At 40.7% G+C, this 13,985-nt stretch overlaps 1 protein-coding gene across 1 annotated transcript; it reads left to right on the top strand.

The window, feature by feature from the left end:
* The first annotated feature begins 314 nt into the window (after nt 1-314).
* Nucleotides 315-12,096, top strand: brd2a (bromodomain containing 2a). Its single transcript, XM_034124330.1, is given in 13 exon segments — nt 315-2,139; nt 4,398-4,704; nt 4,960-5,097; nt 5,278-5,419; nt 5,586-5,785; nt 5,879-5,920; nt 5,922-6,374; nt 6,540-6,668; nt 6,816-7,004; nt 7,114-7,376; nt 7,666-7,985; nt 9,354-9,482; nt 10,056-12,096. Coding segments are annotated over 13 exon segments (2,475 nt in total). The 5' UTR covers nt 315-2,107; the 3' UTR covers nt 10,187-12,096.
* Nucleotides 12,097-13,985: the final 1,889 nt, after the last annotated feature.

Below are 13,985 nucleotides of genomic sequence, written 5' to 3'. Positions count from 1 at the left end.
ATCAGCCTCGTGTATTCAGTGCATCGTTGCCAATGGGTCTTCATGGCAGGGAGGGACGCATGCGCAATGCTTTGTGTTGCAACACAACTGAGCTCGACAGCAATCTTCATCAGGAGAAAACCGACGTTACTAACCCTTTTGAGACAAACTGAGAAACTACACATGATTCAGATTCAGGATTACTGCGACCACATACATGGATTACAATAGAGGAAGCTTTGAAAATACCACAATCAATGATACTAAAATATTTTTTGTCACGTGGCCATACTTGACCAATCGGAGGGAGCCAGATCCAGCGGAAAGTATGCTCTTTGTTCGGGTATTTTGCCAATTTTATCCCGAAATCTGAGCCTTATCATTTGTATAAATCACAGGATGTGTTTATGGAGGGTACGTTTTTATAGCAAAATGCACCATGTGGATAATTTTAATGCGTTCGTGTCGAAGTTTTGATTCCGTTCGCTCAGCCTTATTTCATCACATGACTCCCCTCCCCCACCCAGCGCAGGGATCGGTGAAGAAGGCGGACATGTTTGAGGGAAATGTGTTGGTTAAAAAGTATCGAGGTGGAAGACAAGAAGATTATTTGAAGAAAGTTTCGCATTATTTTGGGATCTACCAGTCGCTATTCATATATATTTTTTATTTAAGGTTTTTATGTCGTACTTTTGAAACAATCTCTTTTTGATAATGTGACTTATTTTAAACTGAATCTACTTTGATTTTACATTTTAGAACTGTAGAAATATTTAACGTTTCGAGAACATGGTGTTTCTTTTACTAGTTTATTTGAGTGACATTGTGGGGAATTTGTAACCTTGGTGTGGGGGATGGGGGCATGTGGTTAGGTAACCATTTTGTGTGGTTGTTGAAATGTCCAGATAGTGTCGGTCGCTTTTAAAGATCAAAAGTCTTAGTAACTTTTGCGTCTGTTTATGATTTTGATTTGATCTTGTTTTTTGGTTTACTTTGAAATACCAGCCATGGTATTAGCATTTTTAAACTGCAACATAGATTTTCGTTTTTAATTCCTAATGCTTTAACACATTTGTCAGTGGGATTGTCTTATTCGTTTGGTAAATGCAGCATTAGCATACTTTTATCAAATGAATGTGGTCTGAGGTCAATGAGAAAACTGCTGTGTCATTCAATGGATATTGGTAGTTCTTATGATCCTGTCTAGGTGTGGTGTTGTTATTAGTCGTTGAGGTAAACAGGGGCTATAGTTTCGTCGTTAAACATGCAGTCAGAAGTTTTAGGCTCTGGACTTGATCCTAGTAATGTGGTGGCGTTTTGTAAGCCATGGAGGCCTTGTCCTCTAAAATGTTGGCCTTTTTCTGCAACAGATGAACGCTGTTTATTATACTCGTGCTTTTAAGCAATATGTGTAGCATTTTGTACGTTTTCCTTCATGTTTTATCGTAGTTATTATAACGAATTATATTATATTACTATGTGTCACTGTACTTAAGATGGCGGGTGTGCAACTCTTGTTAAAGACAGAAATGCGGATATTCTGCTAAGCATAGAGTTCGTGGGAGAGGCTCTTATGGGGTTCGCGTGACCTGGCGCTTGAACCAATGGGCTTCTTGGTATTTACCCTAGAAGCCCGCGTTACAAACCCATTGACCAATCCCCGCTGTCGTTTTGCACACGTTGACGTAATGTAATATGAGAAGGAGGAGGGTGGTGTCGGTAGCTTCACATATTGTACAGGATTAAATTGAGGAGCCATTTATCAACAGCATTTCTGCATTACAGAATAGGCTGGGCCAATGGTATTGTTCTCTATCTTTGACGGACAGAAGAAACTTGCGAATAGGTTGGCCCTAAAGAGTGTCAGTGACGCGTCAGTATCTAGGGGTGTGGTGACTTTGACTGACGTGGTAGGCAACGAATAGCAATTCAGAGGGCGTGAGTAGGCTGACGTAGTCTATCCAATAGGGTGAACGGTTGGTCTATAAAATAACGGGTGTAGTCGCATTGTCGCCATTTCAACGAAGCTGATTAAAGGAGTTCGCCGTGGCGGGGAGCGGAGATAACTGACGAACAGAGACGGATCCAGGTCTGAGTCTAGCTAAAAACAGAATCCGGATCCATCCTGATGGATATGGCCGTTAACCCGCTCCTTGAAAGGTATCTACCGGTAAAATTGACTCTCAGCTTTCCACCAGAGGGAATATTATAAACATTTCTTATGATTTTATCTAAAAAAATGTCGTTGCTGTCAGCTTGTGTTTGCTGTAATAGGACCGGAAAAGGGAAATAGACAAACGAATATGCTACAGGAAGGGTCTAGCTGGTCTTGAAATGGATTAGAAGATGCATTAATGGCGAGGAAATTATAATTGTGTTTGGTTTGAAACAAGCTGCGACTGTTGTTCGCACTACGCCGGCGCCATCTTCTGAGCGCCTCAGCCGTTGGCCGCTCTCTCCCGCTGCCCTGCAGTGCTAAGATTGCTAGCATTAGCATTACAGACCAAAACCCATTTTCTGTAGAACAGTGCCTGAAACCCCGACCAACGTTTTTGTAGGTAGTGTTTGTAATCAAGCGTAATGTTCTAAACTTGTTCTAACATGACACGCTCTCAACACTGTTAACGTAACCTCTGGGACCGTAAAATGTTTTATACGAGCTGCTAACAGCACCATAGTGTTGACGAGCATAAGCTGTCTTACCCAAAACAATAAGAGTCAGAGTTGTGTGCTTACAACGATAACTTAGCGATTTTAACTAGTTTGTTATTGTAGCCATGTGACGGGCAGTGGTTGTTGTGATCAACGGTACGACGACACATTACTATGCAAGGGTTAACCACCCATGTGTGTTGGCTGTTTCAGTTGGTTGCCTGGTTACGTTTCTCAATGTCACTCAAAAATAGGTAGCAACTTTGATTATGAGGTTTTCGTTAGGTTTCACATTATTATAACATAACTCCACTGTACTTGAATCTCATTTTTTTTTTATTTCCTTGGACATATACCCTATTTTATTTAATAACTAACTTTGTTAACTACATTTCAGCTAACGTGAAATATGTTTTTTTTTAGTGTTGTTATTGTTATGTACATGGTCACTTTCCATTTTAAAATAATAAAGTACACTAACTGTCAAATGTGTTTCCCAAAGTTGTATTATTCAAAAAAGACTGTCAACAAACTGCCAACAAAATTGAAAGAGTGTAGATAAATTAACGCTTTATTTGTAGTCTACAGCCATCTCTGCATATGTAATTCCCTTCTGTGATGACAAAGTTAACCTTTTACTGAGGAGCCCATATCTGTCTATAAACAGTGGTTTAGTGCAATGAGTAGATGTATGGAATACGGTGATACAGCATACACCTGCCCCGGTAGGTACTTTTTCTCACATGATACAATCTCAGGAATACTACCTGTTGCTTCAATACCAAAACCAGCAAGATCAACTTTATATAAATACTATTTAGTTGTTTAAGAGTGTTTTGCATTTAAAGTTTTGTTAGGCTAAAGGTTTATACGAGTTCATGCTGTTGACATCGGGGGAGTGAAAGTTTCCCTGACATCTAAACATAACTACCAGGGGAGGTAGCCAGGTATACTGTTGAGTTTTTGAGCATTTCCTCGTAGAACTACAGCGACTCTGAAGAACTGGGATGAGGCCTTTTACTCTACTTGCAAGTGCATGTCATACACCTTGTATCAATACAAAGCGGCTTTAGAAATTGTCAGTCTTCCCATAGTAGTAACACAGGTCTTAATACTTGCTACAGCACAATATTCACATGATTTAAAATAAAAATCTGTTAAATATATATTTCCCCTCCATAATATCAGAGCATTCTAATGCTTTCCTTATGGAAACAACCTTTATAACAACTACCCTTTTGCAGTGGCTAGCAATATCCCAGTACGGCATACAACACAGCAAGATGTTAACTCATCGTGACAAAATGGCTTGTAAAACCTTGCGATGGATAATACATTTTTGTATTATCGATCATAACACATCATTGGCATTTCCTGTTCCACATGTCAACAGGGAGGAGTTACTGCCGCTTTTATTGATAGACAAAGCGGAAGGAGTGGTAGTCAGGCTGTACATTTCCTTATTACTGTATTTTGTGAGTGTTTTAGGCAAAGAAAGATTAGTCAAGTTTGAAACAACTCACAATATGCCAGCAAGACAACATTTTGACATGCACGTTAATTCATTGTGTTATCCACAGTATTTATGGGAATAAATATACGGCATATATGTTTCTGCTAATACTGGGAAATTAGAACCTGGATATTAAGTTTTACTATTAATGAATTTGTTAAGGTGAACATCAAACAGTTCAGCATTGGAGACATACCAGTCCTGTAGCACACCTTCCAGGTAGTTAATTGGTTTTTTCAACTGCTCTCTACAGCTCCCATGTCGGGGTTGAGGTTGGCATAATGGGAGTCACAACGATGGACCAGAGTTCTGGCACAGCGGGAAAACGCATCAGAAAACCTTCCCTTCTGTATGAGGGCTTTGAGAGTCCTGGGATGCCCCCGCTCAGTCATTTGATGTCTTCAGGACCCCCACAGCCCATGGTGAAAGACCCACACCGGCAGGGGAGGATGACTAACCAACTTCAGTTCCTACAGAAAGTCCTGATCAAGTCTTTGTGGAGGCACCACTTTGCATGGCCCTTCCATGAACCCGTAGATGCGGCCAAGCTCAGCCTGCCTGTGAGTGTGCTTACTAGTAATTACAAGACTTGCATTCTGTTAAGAGGAGGGATGGTTATTTCTATAAAACAGCATTTTTCACAGCATTTCCTAAATATTAACATTTGAAAGGTTTGTTTCACCATCACTAATATACAATTGACTATCTTACCATGTGAAATCTACTGTGTCGGATTTTATTTAATGTTAATTATTTAATTTATTTAACACTAAAGAAGTTTCTGATCTTGAAAGTGTCTTTTTGACCCCTTTCAGGACTATCATAAGATCATCAAAACTCCTATGGACATGGGCACTATAAAGAAGAGACTAGAAAATTACTTCTACCGCAGTGCCAGTGAGTGCATGCAGGACTTCAACACCATGTTTACCAATTGCTACATTTATAACAAGGTAAGACTTTGTTTGAGCCTGGGGCACTAACAAGATTATGTTTCATGCCAGCTGCTATTGTTTGCTCTTACATGTGGCCGACGTTGAAAGTGAAGATGCAAAACTCAGTATATTGAATTTTTTATATGTAATAGCATGTATATCTTTGTACTGTCAGAATCATTATACCCCCCTCTTTAGCCTACAGATGACATAGTACTGATGGCTCAGTCTCTGGAGAAGGCCTTCCTTCAGAAAGTCGCTCAGATGCCCCAGGAAGAACTAGAGCTAGCTTCTCCCACAGGGCGGATCAAACCAGGAAAACCTGGCCGAAAAGGCAGAGGTAATGCAAGCAGGCAATCAAACCAGGCATCTCAAGTCTGCCATACTCACACATACAGTTTAGCCAATTATTAAAAAAAATAAAGACATGTATAAACAACTTTAATTGAATCTTTTTTGCAATCTCACTCCTTCCTGTTCTCTTATCCTCGCCCTCTCTCTTGCAGTCTCCGGAGGAGTGACTACAGCTCATCAGGTCCCGGCTGTTTCCCAGTCAGCATACTCACCGCCCACTCCGGAAACACCTGACTCCATCCTCTCCACCCCCCCACAGACACACATGACCAAAAGTCTGCCCCCTATTCTTACAACTGAACAAAGCATCCCCACCATTACTGGTCTTCCTCCAACACAGCCAACCACTAAGGTAACGATAGTAAATTAATCGATAATTATTAATGGAGACCATACACAAAACGTGTTTCCCCGACTCACCCATACATCTTATTTTTCCTCACAGAAAAAAGGTGTGAAGAGGAAAGCAGACACAACCACCCCAACCCCCTGTAGCCATGCCCATCATGAGCACCATGGGTGTCAGTGGCATCAACATGGGGATGGGCGGTGGGCACAACTCCCCGCTCACCCTCACTTCACTTGGGGTAGATCATAACTCCAGCCTCGGGATGAACCAGGGCATGGGCATGAGTATGGGTATGGGCTGTGGAACTGTAATGATGGGTAGCAAATCAGCATCTGGGAGCAGGAGAGGAGTGAGTGGACGAGCCATCAAGCCCCCCAAGAAGGACTTGCCAGATTCCATGGTGCCACCACCAGTGCGCCGCAGCAAGCTGAATCCCCAGCTGCGATACTGCAATGGAGTCCTGAAGGATCTGCTGTCAAAGAAGCATGCAGCGTACGCCTGGCCGTTCTACAAACCTGTCGATGCCTCAATGCTTGGTCTCCACGACTACCACGACATCATTAAGCAGCCCATGGACCTCAGCACTATGAAGGTAGTCACCATAAACACACTTAATTATTAACATTTCAGAACAGAGAAGCACTTTTTCTTGGTCTAAGTTAAGGAAATCTGTTGTGGTATGGGGAAGATTAACTTGAACTGTTTTTGGCAAGTTTAGAATGTACCTATAAATCTCCTTCTCTCTCATTGTGTGTAGCGGAAGATGGACAGCAGAGAGTATCGTGACTCCCAGCAGTTCTCTGCTGATGTTAGACTGATGTTCTCCAACTGCTACAAGTACAACCCTCCTGATCATGATGTTGTGGGCATGGCCAGAAAGCTGCAGGTAATGCACTTATTTCAGTGATACTATTTTTTATACTCCTTTTAACACATAATTCAATTTTTACTGCTTGTGTTTTCTCATTCCCTCAAATCATCACTGTTCTTGTTTTTTTATTATTGATCCTCACCATCTGTTTAATCCTTTTAGGATGTCTTTGAGTTCTGCTTTGCTAAGATGCCAGACGAGCCACCAGCACCCCCTAGCTCCTCATCTTCCTCCTCCTCCTCTTCATCCTCATCTGAGAGCGAGGTCAGCAGTGAAAGTGAGAGCGAGAGCAGCCCCAGCTCTGACTCTGAGGAGGAGAGGGCAAACCGGCTGGCAGAGCTGCAGGAACAGGTTTGTACTCCAGTGTTTGCACACGCGTGACACACACAACATATTCAATCATTTTCATATGCCTTTTCATCAGTAATCATAACATATCTGTCTTTCTTTCTCTCTTCAGCTAAAAGCCGTACACGAGCAGCTCACTGCACTCTCACAGGGCCCCATCGTCAAACCCAAAAAAAAGAAAGATAAGAAGGACAAGAAAAAGAAGAAAAAGGTAGAAAAGGAAAAGCATCGGAAGATAGAGGAAGAGGTGACACCCATTAGACCGCCCAAGACCCCTAAGATCACCAAGACCCCAAAATCCAAGAGCAACAGAGGAACATCAGGTCCTGTAGCATCAGGCAAGAAGGCAGCAAGCAAGAAAAACAACAAGCGCAAGTGAGTACTGACCCCTGCTGGACGATGGTGGAATCATATGTGTGGCATGATGCTGCATCTGTTGCGTCTAGAATATGCCCCAGACATCTGAAAAGAAGCCCCAAAGGGATGAATAAGACCGATTGCTACTTGATGTATATTTTTTATATACAGTGTCATTGTAGTTGCAAGTAAAATATGTAAATCTGCTTGCTAGTGATCACGTTTTAATTTGAAGGTATATATTGTAATAAGCCTAGAGTCACCTTTTAACATGCTCTCCCTCCATTTCCTTTTCCTGTCTCATCAGAACCAAAAAGGGCGGCATGACCTTTAGCGTGCCTCAGCCGGTCCACGAGCCCATAGTGAGCCAATACGACTCAGACGAGGAGGAGGAGACGGCCCCCATGTCTTATGATGAGAAGCGCCAACTCAGCCTCGACATCAACAAACTGCCGGGAGAGAAGCTGGGCCGCGTCGTTTACATCATCCAGTCGCGCGAGCCCTCGCTCCGAGACACCAACCCCGAGGAGATCGAGATTGACTTTGAGACGCTGAAGCCGTCAACGCTGCGGGAGCTGGAGAGATACGTCATGACGTGTCTGAGGAAAAAACCCAGAAAGCCATATGGTTAGTAGAAGCCCAAAATAATGCATATTTGTTAACCTGTTAAGCCCCAAGCCTGTTTTTCAGGCCTCAGGCTCGAAAATGACATGCCCAGAACAAATGACTATAACTTCACTTTTAAAAGGGGTAAATTAATCATCTTTTTTCTCAAAGTAATGATAAACCTGTGAGTTGGATGTAGAAAATTCAGAATCGATATAGAATTTGTTTATTTTAAAGTAAATTCAGATTGAACATAGTTAAAAAAATATATAAATTATTGTGTCCGTCCAAAAAACAAACATTACTTATAGTGAAAACCACCCTTGAATGATGGTAAGGTAGACTAAAAGCTTTAGGAATCCAAACTATAACATATAATAAGTACCCTGTATCAAGACTGATGCAAAACAAGTGACATTTGACCTTTTTAGAGAGGTTTAGCAAAAAACACCTGGGATCATTTGGGTGCATTTGTCATTTCTCTGGAACCCATTGGTCGATTTTGGTGATTGACACCTCGTTTTAACAGTTAGAGCCAATAGAAACGAGGGGAAGTTCCATATACACACACGTTACCATTGAGGAGTGAGAGTGACGCGCACGCAGTCGAAAGCTATGTTACGCTCTGAAAACTGAAACCTAGGCTCAAACTAGTAAATATGAAGATGGATTATCAGTAATCATTTCAAAGTGACACAGACACATTGGATTAACCTTCAGCAGCGTTTTTATCGTTTTGATGCCATTGAACACAACTTTTGATCAGAACAACAGCAAAGGTAAGACTATTAAGGTGTTTGCTCCGTAAAGCTACGTTGTGTGATGTCTGGGTTTGTATCCCATGCTGCGAGTTCTGGTCGCTCAGTGATGATACTTATATTTCTGGAATCTGTGGAATCTCAGCTTGCTCGCTGATGTCTTGTTTATGCAGATCCGATAAGTGGTGGAGTGTTTCTACCGTGAGTTCTGTGTTAAGTGCGTTAGCCTTTTTTCGCTCAGGGCTAATTCAGAGGCTCGGCGTTAGACTTGTGTTTCGTTTGACTAAAAATGGTTCATATCGTCACTGAGTTTCTTCCCGTTAAGTGGATATGACACAATCATAGTTTGTTAAATGTTAAGAAGCCCTCAGATGCTGTTTCTTGCAAGATGCTGCGTTTTGGGGGCATGGGGCTTAACAGGCTAAACAACTGTTTTGATCACAATGTTCACAAGATCTTTGATACTTAATTTACTTGAAAAGAAGTATAAATATTTATCACTTTTTTAATCCGTAAACAAAAAATCAGAACATCAGGACAGAAATGGTATTCTGTGGAGGCTGTAGATCATTGATACTGTAGTAAAGCACTGTCATCTTATGGATATTGTCTCCTATTGGTTTCTTTGCAGCTAGTAAAAACAACGTTGCTGGCAAATCTCGGGAAGAGATCACTCTGGAGAAACAGATGGAGCTGGAGAGAAGGCTGATAGACGTTAGCGGTCAGCTGAACTCCGGAAAGAAGCCCGTTAAGACCAAACGTAAGTTTTCCTCACTGCGTTTTCATTTAATAGTATTTAGGAGCTACCGCTTTTCACAAAGAAAGTGGAATATGATACATATTTTTCTTCGAATGGCTGATGTTGGTAAATCAAACATAAAAATGCAAGTTAGGGCATCTGCCGATTCTTTTCTGGATTTGAAATTAGATGAAATTGTAGAACATTTATTTTGTCCAAAACCCAAAAATATTTGTTTATTTAATATTAAATCCTGACATCCATATTTGAGAGACTGAACAACATTCTCTACCATACCTCGACAGTTTAAAAACTAACAGATCAGCCAAAGAGTTGATGATTATTTTACCCATGATTAATCAGTCGACTTATAGTTGAAGTTCGGCTGCTATCCTGATTTTGTTATTGTGTTAAATTGCTGTTCCTGATATTTTAATGTCATGCTCTTTGTCTCAGGGTATTAAACTGTCTTCAGGAAGTCTTGAATCTCAACATTTGACATCTTTATCAGATAGTTGCAGCATTTCTCTTACGCATTAAAATATTTAACGTTTGAAATTATGTTGTCTGAACATATTTAATATTTTTTTCCAGCAGAGAAACCTGTAACGGAGCCGCACAACACCCAGCCAACACGTCTCAGCGCCAGCAGCTCCTCCTCAGACTCCTCCTCATCATCATCCTCCTCCTCATCCTCAGACACAAGCGACTCAGACTCTGGCTGAGAGGCCCTGTGTTTCCGTATGACAGGGTCATGTAAGGGACCCTGGGTAATTTGCTTCCCACTGAGAGGACTGAACTGCAGTAGAGCTACTGACGATGGAGCCGCAGGACGGATCAGACGAGACGGGCAGAACTGCTGCGCCTCAAAGTATCAAACCAAGAAAGAGGGAGATGGAGCTTACCCTGCGCTCATGCGTCCATCCCTGTCCCAGACACAGCACAGTTGGGAATGGATAGTAGGAGGAGATTGTAAAGTCGTGCCGTTCTCTGGAGAACTGGCCTTTTTCGGGCAGAGCGAGGGACGCACCATCTCCTGCAAAAAAAAATAAGGAGAATAGCGACGCATGCGTTGGAGGGATAAGGGTGCTAGAGCCAGAATTTGTCTTATTTCTGGAGATAATTTCCCTTCTTCTTGTGCTCCCTGTCTTTATGCTGTATAGATAAGATGTACAGTTATATAAATATCTATTTTTCTTTTGTAAAGAAGCATTTTATGGAGCTAATTTATTCCCTCATTCTGGGAAAGAAAAAGTAGTGCGGGTGTGTGTCTTAGCTTTTGTTTAGTTTTTTTTTTCTTGAGTGACAAAGAGGGTAGAGGGGAAACTCAATGAATGTGTGTGAGTGAGTGTATGAATGTGTCATCTATGAGTTTGCATGTGTGAGATCCTCATCATTTTGACGCAGGCGTTGAAAATCTGTCTGCACGCAGAAGCACCTTGGTTCAGTAAAATACAGAATGCATGCAATACAGAGGAGCTGGCAAACACCTGCATACTCGTGCACTCATGCACTTGTTTGAGATGGTCGGCCACTGTACAGAAATGTGACATAGTTTCATGACATGAGTTTAGACAAACGTATATCTGTTCCCATGTGTGCTGTCTTTTTTCCCCTCTATTTCTCTGTAAACATGTTGCTTTTTTTCTCCTTGTGACCAATCTGCGAATAAATTGTGAGGACGTGTCTTGTCCATTCACCCGTGCCCAAATAACATCCTGGTTCTTTTGATTTCTTCTGGTGTTCATGTTGAGTTTGAATACGTCAAAAAACATCTGACGAGATTTGAGGTTGTATGAAAACAGATTTGCTGGTTCTTACATAACATTGCATTTTGGTTAGGTTTCCCCATGGGTCATCACTTCTTCGCACCACGGTGTCATACAAACCAAACTGCTTATAACAATTTGGCCTTTAAGATCTATGGCAGCTTAAAGTTTAATTTCTGTGTTAACTGATTTTTGTTTTAGAGTAAGTTAACTTATTTGTGTGAATATAATTGTTTGGAAAGTTTTCACCAGCATCATTAGTGGAGGACAACGTTTTCTCCTCTTTGGCCTCTTCTTTTTCTTTTAAAGCAAAACCAGTGTGGATGATTAAAACAAGCAAGTGGCCGCAGACAGTTTAACAAGTGAACACAACATCTGGTTTATTGTGAGTAACAATGCACTGTTTGTTTGGTGGTTCTACTAAACAATGTTCTTTGGGTAAGGTGTGTGTCGTTAATGTTCTTTTAAAGTCGCCTACAGCGTAAAATTGGAGTTTTAGACGTTTTGAAAGTGATTCTTTAGCAAGAACTAGAATGGAGATTTCTTTTTCACAATACTGAAGGTAATCAGAGCTTTTAAATTGAGGTATACTCTACAAAATATGCACAGAGTAAATGTCAGGTTTTTAGAAGTGTACATACAATCTCAATCTTGAGCATGTTTTTGTTCTTCCTTCAGTAACTTTGTCCAGCTGTTTCTTTTTTTTTCTTTTGTAAAACAAATATTTTATTTTGGGCTTCTGTTGTAAAACAAAACACTCCAGTTGTCAATTCTAATTTCATGAAGTTTGTCCAAAACACCTCTGTACTTGACTCCATTTTAGAACTTCATCTGTACTCAAATAAACTGCTACATGTTCATCTTTACACTGACTGCGGGTATATTATTTATAAATTGCAGTTGCTCACAGTGGGCTTAGCTTAAAAAATACAGAAGCAGTGAAACGGATAGAAAATAGATTTTGATTATCAAGGTCCTATGAAGGTACTTGCCACATTTTGATTTGACCGCATTGAAGCTGTCGGAGGATTTAGTTCAAATAAGTTTCTTGAAAAGTGCAAAAGTAGCACATAAAATAAGAAATGGCTGACTTCCTGTTGGGTTTATGATTCCTGGCTGTCAGTTATCGGCCCCTTATATTAAACAATACCACATATTAGTAAAAACATCTAAATGCTAACACAAATAAAAAGCTGTTACTGAATGTAGGCTACAGTTTTTAATTTAAAGGGACAGAAGTGATGATTCAACCTGGTTCTTAGTGGCCAAATTCATCTTTTTTTAATTTGCCTATTAGAACATAAATGAAGATAAATAAACAACTTATTTCGTTTTTTAAGTAACTTCTTTTCTTTTATCAAATATTAGCTAGTGTCCTCAGACCTTCTGAATATTATAAGCTCAATCAATCGTCTGTATTCAGCCACACATAACTCATTTGAGTTGTTTAAATTGCTGATTCATCAGTAGCAAACCGAGCAAAAATATTCAAAACCCAACCAGGCTCAGTCTAGATTACATGACAAAGAAAAAGTTATGAGTTTCAGGCACAGTACTTGACTTTATATGACTAGAGCAGGGGTGTCAAACTAAATTTCATCGCGGGCCACATTAGCATCATGGTTGCACTCAAAGGGCCGGTTGTAACTATATAAATATACATATATAAATATATAATATATATATAAAATAATGTATTATATTACATTATTGCTTCTGAATTGGATTATTATCGGATAGGGTAATAACTAACTACGTTTGAAAGCAGAAGTCCAGGGCAAATAATTGCAAGTCTCTTCAGTGCGCATGTCACAAAACGAGATGCATTGTGGGACATGTAGTTTATGGGAAACCTGCTTCTGTAAAGTGGCATGTAACCGTATAATACACTTATTATATTCTTTGCAAGCTCTTGCGGGGCCACATAAAATGAAGTCGCAGGCCGGATTTGGCCCCCGGGCCTTGAGTTTGACACCCCTGGACTAGAGGGACTGTTGGTAAACTTCTCTCCTGTTTCTTGTTCCAGTGAAGAAAAGACAAGTTTCCAACGTCCCCCACCTTTATCCCGCTGAGATGCATCCCCTCTCTCTGCTGTGGGTGAGGTAAAACACCTCGTCCCTTCTCTTCTTCCTGCACGGGCTGTACCAATTGCCCCTAACTGCTGTCACACACCTGCATGAGAGGGGCAGATCACAGAGATGGGGTGGGGCTGAAAATTAGGCAGCGTTTCTTACCTATTGCCACATTAAAAGTTGGTGTTTGACATTTTTTATGACATTTGCTGGCATCACGTAAAGACATGAATGGATGTTGCATTGCATTTATTATGATACTGTGTGCATCTTCTGTATGTGTTTGAGTCTCTGCTGTCAGCACATCTCTCTGCACATACACTACCAGTCAAAAGTTTGGACGCCTTCAAATTCGAAGTTTTTTATTTATTTGTTTCTACTTTGTAGATTAATAATGAAGACATCAAAACTATGAAAGAACACATGGAATTATCTAGTTAACAACAAAGTGTTTAAAATCCAGAATATGATTTTTATTTTATATTCTTCGAAGTAGCCCCGTTTTGCCTTGATGACAGCTTTGCACATCTTGGCTTCACTCAGTCAGCTTCATCACGTGTGCCTTGTCAAGAGTCAATTTGTGGAATGACTTGCCTTCTGAATGTGTTTGAGAGCATCAGTTGTGCTGTGCAGAGGTAGGGTTAGTGCACAGCGGAAAGCCCTATTTGACTGCTGTTGTAATC

This window comes from Trematomus bernacchii, unplaced genomic scaffold, assembly GCF_902827165.1.
Source record: "Trematomus bernacchii unplaced genomic scaffold, fTreBer1.1, whole genome shotgun sequence".
NCBI lineage: Eukaryota > Metazoa > Chordata > Actinopteri > Perciformes > Nototheniidae > Trematomus > Trematomus bernacchii.
The sequence above is the reverse complement of the archived record's forward strand: the minus strand, read 5'-3'. Positions and strand labels throughout refer to the sequence as shown.